Source organism: Mastomys coucha, unplaced genomic scaffold (genome assembly GCF_008632895.1).
Source record: "Mastomys coucha isolate ucsf_1 unplaced genomic scaffold, UCSF_Mcou_1 pScaffold4, whole genome shotgun sequence".
Taxonomy (NCBI): domain Eukaryota; kingdom Metazoa; phylum Chordata; class Mammalia; order Rodentia; family Muridae; genus Mastomys; species Mastomys coucha.
The window spans coordinates 3,613,430-3,624,227 of record NW_022196910.1 but is presented as its reverse complement, the minus strand read 5'-3'; the positions used below and the strand labels follow the sequence as shown (position 1 = coordinate 3,624,227).

The following is a 10,798-nucleotide window of genomic DNA, read 5'->3' as shown; positions in this document are numbered from 1 at the left end:
ACCAACACCACCAACACCACCACCACCATGACTACCACCACCACTAACACCACCACCACCACCACCACCACTACCACCACCACCCACAAAATCAACCAGACAAAATGAGAGTGGGGTATAATGGTCTATGCCTATAGTCCTAGCAGAGAAAGAAGGATCAGGAGTTGGAGGCTAGTTCATATCAAGAATAGACACAAGATGTTGGAGAGATGGCTCAAAAGTTAGGAGTGCTTTCTGCCCTTGCAGAGATCTGAGATCTGAGTTTGGTTACCTCATTGGATGTTTTGTAAGTCCTGTACCTCTAGCTTCAGGGGATCCAGCCCCTTCTTCTGGACTGCAGGCACCTGCCCATACTTACATCCCTGCCGCCATACACATAATTAAAAATACATCTTTGTTGTTGTTTGAGATAGGGTCTGAATATGTAGCTCTGGTCGTCCTGGAACTCACTATGTAAAACAAGCTGGATTTGCAGAAATCTGCCTGCCTCTGCCATCTGAGTGCTAGGACTAAAGGTGTGTGCACCATCACTGCCTGGCAAAAAATAAAATAAATCTTAAACAAAACAAAACCTGAAATAACAAACATAACCAAACTAAACACAGAGAAATGTAAGAGTCACCCCCAGCTTGTCAGCTATACAATACCAGGCTGTGGACTGGATTTACCCTGTGAGCTGCAGCTTGTAGACCCTGCTCTATAATACTTTTAGAGCCAAACTGTGTCCTTGTCAAGACTAGGGGTCCAGGGTTTTGATTTCAGTTACCATAGTAGTAGCTTCAACTTTCAAATCCCAGTTTCCCCAGTAGCAAGGGCAACATTATTTATCTTGTAGGATAATGTGATAACTTGCCTGGCATGGTGGTTTGTGTTGCGGATAGCCCTGGGGCTAATTATATTTGATGTTAATTCTATTCTGTGAGGGGTTGTGAACAAGGAATGAGTCAGCAATCAGGTGATTTCCTGTAAACCTTCTTCCCACCTTAATTTATAAAATAAAGGCTAGAGCTGGTGATTGGGCGGAGAAAGAGGGGAAGGTGGAGCTGAAGGTTTTGGGAGAAAAGGAGAGAGAGGGAGACAGAGGAGGAGGTGGAAGAAAAGTGGAGCAGAAGCACATGGCCTGGAGAAACTGCAAGTTTTAAGGGGTCTCATAGATGGGGAAGACAGTAGTGTAGTGGTAGATCTGCCCAGTCTAGGCACACAGCATGTATTCATATTAATTGAGTTGTGTTTTCATTGCTGAGGCATATTTGGGTTGGAGATTTACCTCAACAGGTTTGCACCTTTAACCTTAGCACTTGGCAGGCAGAGGCAGCTAGACTTCTATGACTTCAAGGTTAGCCTACTCATCAGAGTGTGTTTAAGTCCAGCCAGTGCTACATAGAGAGACACTGTCTCAAAACAAGCAAGCAATAAATGTAATGACTGGCAGGTACAGTGGGCTCTGTACTTAGCTGATGGTGAATCCTAGGTTTCAACATAGTGTTTTCTCGTTGTTCGTTTTTATGCTGACACCCAGCAAGCATACTGGTGAAAAAATTTAAATAATTTATTCTCATCATAAATACACCCTGACTGCAATTTTTGTTCCCTCCATCCCTCCCTCTCCACTCTCCCCCAGATCCATTCCTCCCTAGTTTTCCTTAAGAAAAGAGCAGGCCTCCCAGGAATATCAGCCAAACATGGCATAACAAGATACAGTAAGACTAGGTACAACCCCCATATCAGGGTGGATGAGGCCTCCCAGTAGGAGGAAAGCAGTCCCAAGAGCAGGCAAAAGAATTTCTAATCCTTCAAGTGTTTTTCTGGATACAGGAAGGGTCACGAACCTGACATACGTAGACATGGTCTTTGCAAGTCATTAACTCTTCTCAAGTGAACCACAGAGGTTTTCTAGTACTGCCATATCAAACAAACAAACCATCCAGGTGCTGCACACCTGTCATCCCAGCACTCAGGAGGCTGAGACATCGAACTCCGGTCCTCTGTAAGATGACCAAGTACTTTTAAACCCAGCTACAGAAACCACCTACTCCTTTGTGACACATTTACCACATTCTACTGTAAGGTTTTACAAGGTGGCTCTATTCCTTGTTAGACTTTGTACAACTTGAGAACAGGATTGGGGTTCACCTCTATATCCCAAGCACTTAGCAGCAGTCCTATAAATCGGTGGCCACCCAGTTACTGCTTTGCACTAGGACTGGAATGAGACTGCTTTGGTACCAAGCTTCCTCAGGGCTGCCTTCATGTCCTTGTTCCTTAGGCTGTAGATAAAGGGGTTCAGTGTAGGGATAACCACCCCAAACATTAGCGCAGCTGCCTTGTCTTTCTGGGAGGAGCTGGGGGACGCTGGCAGTAAGTATCCAGTAAAGATGGTCCCGTAGAACAGTGACACCACAGTGAGGTGTGAGCCGCAAGTAGAGAAGGCTTTCCACTTACCCTGAGCAGAAGGGATCCGGAAAACTGCCCTGAAAATGCAGATGTAGGAGACTAGGATGCAGGACAGTGGGCTGAGGCCCATGACGATGCCAAAAGCAAAGATCACCAGCTCATTGGTGTGTGTATCTGAGCAGGAGAGTTTCAGGAGAGGCATAAGGTCGCAGAAGAAGTGAGGGATTTCTGATCTTGCACAGAAGGTCAGTCGGGCCATGAGACAAGTGTGTACCAAGGACTGGAGATTAGTAATAACCCACGTCCCACCCACCAGGAGTGCACAGACGCGTGGGTTCATGAGCACTGAGTAGCGGAGTGGGTAGGCGATGGCCACCAGCCGGTCAATGGCCATCACTGCCAGGAGGAAGCTGTCGATAGTCCCAAAGAGGTGGAAGGCATACATTTGGACAAGACAGCCTGCGAAAGGGATAGCTGTGCTCTTGGTCTGGATGTTCACTAGCATCTTGGGGACAGTAGTGGAGCAAAAAAAGATGTCAACCAGAGACAGGTTGCAGAGGAAGAAGTACATGGGTGTGTGCAGATGAGGGTCTGATATGATGGCCATGATGATGAGCAGGTTTCCAAAGACAGTGACCAGATACATGGACAGGAACAGTCCAAAGAGGATGGCCTGTACATTTGGATCTTCTGAGAGTCCCAGGAGATGGAATTCCAAGACTGTTGTTTGGTTTTCTGGTGCCATAGAAGAGTTTGTGTCTACTGAAACAGAAGGAGAGGGAAGCAACATAGAGCTGGAGTCAGAGATGGGGCTCTAGTCCTGTAGAAGCCTTATGTGAAGATTATGTGAAAATCCATTTACTCCTTTGAATAAACTTCTTTAAGCTATTTCCAGTGGTTTTATTTTCCAGACAGCTATCTAAGTCTGATTATCAAATTCCAAACTTAGGTAACTATTAACTTGGATGTCGACCTTTGCCTATGGTTCAGATCTGGAAAGTCCCACAAATACCCATATGGTAAAAGCTCAGACAGGCAGCCTGTGGGAAATGGTAGAAGGTGGTCTCTGGGGGCTGGAGAGACAGCTTAGCAGTTGGGAAGACTTACTGTTCTTGCAGCAGACCTGTATTTGACTCCTAGCACTCACATTAGGTGGCTGTCTGACCACTGAACAGACCTCCACTGTGCTCTCCTACGATAATGGAACAGAGCCAATGGACTGCAAGCTGAGACCTTTGAAACCTTGAGCCAGAAAAAACCTTTTCTCCTTTTAAATTGACTATATTCAGATACTTTGGGATAGTGACTGAAAGCTGATATATATCAAATCTCAACTCTAAACGTCTACAGTAAAAGGAACCCGGCATCTCCTTTTGTTTTTTTGCTTTTTTCCCCAGACCTCTCACCCTCTTCCTTCATCCTCATCTTGGAACTTTGTACTAACAAGAAATAATCTGAAAGCTGGAGAAGTATCTATTAAGAGTACTTATTATTCAGCCAAGTGTGGTTGCACATACCTTTAATCACAGCACTTGGGATGCAGAGTAAAGTAGGTAGATCTCTGAGTTCAAGGCCAGCTTGGTCTATAGAACAAGTTCCGGGACAACCAAATCTACATTGAGAAACCTTGTCTGGAGAAACAAAACAAAACAAGAAACTAGGGGAAAGTGCTGTGATGGTTTCAAAAGAGATAAGAACCCGTAGGTTCATATATTAGAATGCTTGATCGTTAGGGAATAGGAATACTTGACCTGGATTAGGAGGCGTGGCACTTTTGGAGTAGGTGTGGAGATTGGCCTTACTGGAGGAAGTGTGTCTCATGGGGTGGGCTTTGAGGTTTCAAATGTCCAAGTCAGGCCCAGTGTCTCTCTCTTCCTGCTCCCTGCAGGTCCAGGATGTAGAGTTCTCAGCTCCTTCTCAGCACCATATCTACAATGCTTCCCACTATGCTTCCAGTCATGTTAGAATGGACTAGACCCCTGAAACTGCAATCAAGCCCCAGTTAAATGCTTTCCTTTCTAAGAGTTGCTGTGGTCATGGTATTTCTTCATAACACTAGAACGCTAACTAATACAAGGTCTAGCTGTGTTTGTAGAGAACATGAGTTGGTTCCTAGCCACTCACACTGGGGAAGCTAACAACTGTCAATAATTCTAGCTCCAGAGGATCTGACTCTCCTTTTTGGCCTCTGCACTCACATGTACAAACACACAGACACACACGTAAAAAAGTGAAATAAAATCTTTAAAAAGGAGCAATTTGAGTATCAATTTTAGGTTTAGAGTACATAAATGAATAGAGAATTGACTACATATAGAGGACTGAGGATGTAGTTCAGTGGTACAGTGTGTGTGTCTCTTATACAAGAAGCCCTGGGTTTGATCTTCAGCATCCCCAAAAAGTGTGCATAAAAATTGTGTGTGCAGGTACACAGTGGTACACTATTCAACTGCAAAAAGGATATTTTGTCATTCATCACAATGTATATGAACCCAGAAAAGGTTATGCTAATGAAACAAAAATGCCACATAATCTCATTTATATATGGTATTCAATAGAAGCAGACAGTTGAATGATGATTAACAGAATTTGGCAAGAGTACGGGTTTCAATTGGTCAAAAGCTTTAAATTTTGAGTCAGATGCATAAATTAAAGAGATCTATTATATAACATGGTAACTGCAGTTAGTGGCACAAATTGCATCCTTAAAAGTGGTGGGGGCTGGAGAGATGGCTTGATGGCTAAGAGCAGCTGCTACTTTTGCAGAGGAGCAGGGTTTAGTTTCCTCAATCGTGTGAGGTGCCTTACAGCTGCCTGTAATTCCATCTCCAGGAGTTTTGATGCCCTCTTCTGGCCTCTGCTGGCACCTGCATTCATACACACACACACACACACACACACACACATACACACACACACACACACACACACACACACACACACACAGAGAGAGAGAGAGAGAGAGAGAGAGAGAGAGAGAGAGACAGAGACAGAGACAGAGACAGAGACAGACAGACAGACAGACAGACAGACACACACACACACTGAGAAATAAAAGTAAATTCTAAATGGAAAAAAATGCAGTGAAAGTATTGATGTTGTGCATTAGTAACTTAGCTTAGTCACTCTAAAATATGTGTAGTTTTTAAAATATCATGTGCATAATTTTAAGAATTGTGCCCAGGGCTGGAGGAATAGCCCAGTGGTGGAGCCCCTGTCTAACGTACACCTGATTCTGGGTTTCATCCTCATTACTGTGAAAAGGAACTATTGTTTGCTTGCAAATAATATTCAGCTGGGCAGTGGTGGTGCATACCTTTAATCTCAGCACTTGGGAGGTAGAGGCAGGCAGATTTCTGAGTTTGAGGCCAGCCTGGTCTACTAAGTGAGTTCCAGGATAGCCAGGGCTACACAGAGAAACCCTGTCTTGAAAAAAAAAAACCAAGCAAATAATATTTAATTAAACAACACAATTACAGTCACAAGTACTACCAGCAAAATCAGGTTTAGGAATAATTAAAGTGACGCCATTCAGTTGATGAAAGCAGAACCAGTCAAGCAAGCATAGGAGACTGTTTAGCTTGGGTTCTCCATCTGATCTGGGGTTATGTACCCCACCAACCATGCACTCAACAGCTGAATCCTTCCCCTGCATGCACCATGCACACATATCCCTCTCCAAAGTGCATCAAACAACCTCAGCATCCCCTCAAGCCCCCACCCGTGCCAGTACACGTATCCTCCCATCTTTGAACAATGCTGTAAGTTTTCAAGCCCCTGCTAACAATCATGTTTATTCCCACTATTACTGGCTTTGAATAATAGAGGGGCCAATCCATACTGAACTGGTTTTGGGTACATTCACATTAAGTAAAACCATACATGTCCTCAAGTAAAGTTCAAGAGGCTCTGTGTTTGCCATGGTATGCATACTTGGACACATATTAAAATTAAATGTAGTATAGGATGGAACATGTGTAGTAGGGAAATGACTCTATAACCTAATCTGTCAATCAAAATAGAGAACTGCCCAAATGACTCCCCTTATTAAGCAGACTCCCCTTGAAGCCCATAGAAGGAAGCCCCAACAGTTACTGGAGCTCTTGCGTATTCTTACTACTGTGGCTCACTGTCAGTCTTCTCTCTGAGTAGCTTTCTTGATTCTTATGCAAGCCTGTGTGAAACCTTATTATCAATTCTTGGGAAAGAAGCCAAGAACGTACGAGCCTCTGGTTCTAATGCAGACCTCCAATAACCTCCTTATCTTTGTTGGTAGAGCACTTGGCAAGCATGCCTCAAGTTCTGCATTCAGTCCTGAGCCATGCAGAAACTACCCATGTTGGTGCAATTCTGTAATCACAGAACTCAGGAGGTGGAGGCAGGAAATTGAGGAACTCAAGACCACGCTTGGCTACATGAGAGTTCCAGGCTAGCCTCAGTAAGACTGCCTCTGTACAAAGCAAAGCAAAACAAACAAGTAAACAACCAAACAATAAACAATTCTTTCTTGCAGCTGTACACTGCCAATAAAGTCTGACTGTTATTTGCTTCTATTTCTCAATGGCCAAATTTAAGGGCTTTAATAAACATTTACCCAGAGTGTGTTAGGTGCCAGGTTCCCTCTACTTCTCTTGCAGTAAGTACATAAAACCCAGAGTGATGGTGAACACTGATAATTCCTCGACTAGAGGCCAGTGTAGGAACATCATGAGTTGCTGGTCAACTTGAGCTACAAAGAGGGGCGACACCTCAAAACAAGACACCCGTTACCATGCGCTTCCAAAACTGCAGTACCATCTCTTCCAAGTCAGGACAGACCTTTTGCTGTGTTGTCTTCTAGTCAATCAGGTAGGCATCTTTTTGTCTCATTTATGACTCTTATTTCCCCTCCTTCAAAGAACATTAATTTTAGAAAGATGTAGGGATTACTGAGGTGGGGTTGGGATGTAAATGATAGAAGACAAGATGGGAGGAGATGTGGATAAGTGAGGAAAGCTGCCCATATGGGCAGGCAAGAAGGCTCAGTGGGTAAAGATGCTTGGTGCCAAGCCTGAGGACTTGAGTTTAGTCCATATCGTGTTGTCTTATACCGCCCCCCCATACATACAAATCACATAAATAAATATGTAAATGAAGGGAACCACTGTGACTGGGGAAAAAGGCTCTAAGGGAGGAAAGGTGGGAATAACAATAAAACAGAGTGGAAGGGGGAGGGGAAGCAAGGATGGAGGAAGGGTAGTCTGGGAAAGAGGGAGAGAAATGAGGGAAGAGGAGGAGGAGGCAGAGGAAGAGAAGGAGGAGGAGGAGAAGAAGAAGAGGAAGAGGAGGAGAAGAAGAAGACTAACCATAATGAAATATGTAGGAAAATCCCATATAGAAACCTATTATGTTTTAAGTTAACTTTAAAAATAAAAATAAAAATTAAAAACAGAAAAAAAGGAAGTGTTTGATTAGGAGTATGGTTCAGTGGCATCATGTACACCATCTGCAGGCCCTGGAGAAGCTCAAGGCCTTCCTGGGTTACATGAGACCCTGCCTCCAAAAGGAGAAAGAAAAACAAACAAGTGCTCAAACCCAACTGCCCAAACAAAGAAACAACAGAGGAGGAGGAAGAACATAAACAGGTAAGACCTGACGTCCCAGGGTGTAGTAAGAGCAATGGAGAGATTAAGGTAGCTGCTACAAGAGCAGGCTCCTTGGAGGTGGAGGAGATGCTGAAGGAAGTTCAGGAAGGCTGTCAGAATCCCTTGGTCACCAAGCCCAAGACAGGTCCAGCTCGTCTTGTTACTCTGCTGTCTTTCAGAGTCTGGGTTTGGGTTGGAAGTTTTTGCAGTGCAATATAAGATTCCTCTGGGCTTTGGGGTGAAACCCAGTTCCCTGTCACACATTTGCAACTGTCTTCAGTTGGTGACTTTCATTTGCCCTATAGTAGTTCCTGGTACATCACCTGTCACTTGGAGGGCTTCTAAAAGCACAGAGAGCTGGCCCAGGGGCGTGTTTGGAGAACCATTGCATTGGGGACTCCGTTCTGTGACTCTGTCATTTGTACAAGTGTCCTCCAACTGCAGACCCTAAATATTGTACTTAATGTCCTGACCTAGAGTTTGATTCTCATCTCTTCATCCATCCTTTCTACAGTTGGCCTCCCCCTCCCATTCACCATTCAGGAAGGAAATATGTTTTCTTTCTCCAGCCTCTTCCAACTCGGTATTCTCTGACTGTCTGTCTGTCTGTCTCTCACTCACCAGAACGGCACCAACAAAGAGGGGTTCTCAGAAACCTTCCTATTCCATCATCATACAGAACAACCAGAAGTCAGTGCTTAGTCCCCAGGAAGGGCACAGGAGGTCATTCATTGTGAAATTTGTGATACCTGCTGTCCTTGAGAGAAACTCCCATGTCCCCCTAGCAGAGCCGGGGCAGATAAGCAGCCCGCCAAAGGCTCTAGCAAGTATTTATAGCTGGGCACCCTGGAGACTCCATTCCCAGGCTCCTTGTTAAGGAAGAGAATGCTAATTATTTTGTTCCTGCTCTTGCCCCATGTGACCCGCTCTCTGGAGGAGGCAGGTGGTTTGCAATCATCAGGTTTGTGAGGAGCTGGAGTCTGTATTAGGGATTTACCCCGTTGTCCTGTCCCTTTGTAGCTCAGGCTGAGTCTCATGGAGGCTCCTAAGCAAGGTGGTCCTGGGAGGAGCCAAGTCCTCAACAAGGTGTCCAGATGAACCTGAGATGGGCCTTCTGCTCTGTCTATCACAGTGGAGACTCTGTGGGCATTTATGGCATTTGGGTGACCAAGGAATGTTTCTGGGAAATAACAAGCAACGGATCAATACACATTGAATAGATAAACTTTAATTAATTTTTAATGGTTCTGGAGTCACAAGGACAGATCTGAGTTGGGAGGTCAGGTGCTAGAGCTCCCATGTTATTGTCCCTTTTTACAAGTGACACATGGATAAAGTGGGGAACAACCCTCTGTACTATTCTGTGATAAACACAAGAGACTAGCAAAAGCAAGGCAGGTTTGGATACACCATTCTGCAGAGAGGATGAAGGCATAGAGAACAGACGAAATTTCTGGTGTATGCCTGTGTCTTTGTTTGTTTGTTTGTTTGTTTGTTTTGGTGTTTTCGAGACAGGGTTTCTCTGTGTAGCCCTGGCAGTCCTGGAACTCACTCTGTAGACCAGGCTGGCCTCGAACTCAGAAATCCGCCTGCCTCTGCCTCCCAAGTGCTGGGATTAAAGGCATGCACCACCGCTGCTCAGCTTTCTTTCTCCATCGAGACAGGGTTTTCTATAATCCCAGAATGGACTTGAACTTGATATGTAGCTGTAATGACTTTAAACTTCTGATCCTCCTGCCTGTATTTCCTAAGTGCTGGGATTAGAGGTGTTTATCACCGTGCCCAGTTTAAAATTTCTTTTTTACATGTATTTATTTAATGTGTGTGTGGTGTGTGTGGGATGGGTCAAGGTGCATGGGAGCTGCTGCCTGCGTGTGAAGGCCAGAGAGTAATGTAAGGGAGTCAGTGCCTTCTTTTCCTTCTGGGACCCAGGAAGAAGCAGACCCAGCTGTCAGTTCTCGTGCTAAGTACCTTTGCCGGCTGAGCCTTCTTGCTGCTCCTTCTGTCTTGGTTGTTTTGTTTATCGACTTGAAACAAGTTAGTTACGTGAGTAGAGAAAACTCAGTTGAGAAAATGTCTCCATCAGAGGGTAGCCATTTTTCTTGATTAGTGGTTGATGTGGGAGGGCTTAGTCGATGAGGCTGGGGGGGGGTGGCGGCTGGGGGTTTCGAGGGAAGGAGAATACTGCTATTCACCCTTGGCAGGTGGTTCTGAGTCATCCAAGAAAGCAGACTGAGTCAGCCACGAGACTTAAAGCAGTGAGCAGCATTCCTCCTTGGCCTTCGTTTCAGGTCCTGCATCCAGGTTCCTGCCCCATTGAGTTCCTGCCCTTGCTTCCCTCAGTTGTGGACTGGACCTGGAAGTACAAACAAAATAAATGTTTTCCATCTCAAGTTGCTTTTAGTCATTGTGTTTTATCACAACAATAGAAACCCTAGTAAGGTGTTTTAACCCTACCCAGTGTTTTAAGACGCTGGGCATCAGACCTACAGTTTTGTTATACCAAATGTTTTTCCAGTTGAATTGCACCACCAGGCTCCTAACTCGTATCCTTTAAAGGTAAGTGAGGTGGCACGACGGCACTGTTTGACAGTCATGCTCGTCCTGCATGCATCATGCTACCGTTTAAGTGGCAAAGCACGGGTTCTGCAAGAGCAGGTGCTGGCAAAGTGACAGATATATGACATCAGAGCAGATTGGAGCTTGACTCACTACCAAGACTGCCAGAGAGAGAATAAAAGCAGCAAACATGGGATAGGTATTGTCACTGTGACCCAGCG

At 44.9% G+C, this 10,798-nt stretch overlaps 1 protein-coding gene across 1 annotated transcript; it reads right to left on the bottom strand.

The window, feature by feature from the left end:
• Nucleotides 1–2,168: 2,168 nt before the first annotated feature.
• Nucleotides 2,169–8,821, bottom strand: LOC116076142 (olfactory receptor 1I1). The gene is made up of 2 exons (XM_031349762.1): nucleotides 8,640–8,821; nucleotides 2,169–3,153 (listed from the first exon to the last, which is right to left on the bottom strand). Exon 2 carries the CDS (start codon nucleotides 3,137–3,139, stop codon nucleotides 2,198–2,200), a length of 942 nt encoding a protein of 313 aa, XP_031205622.1. The 5' UTR covers nucleotides 3,140–3,153; nucleotides 8,640–8,821; the 3' UTR covers nucleotides 2,169–2,197.
• Between the last annotated feature and the right edge of the window lie 1,977 nt (nucleotides 8,822–10,798).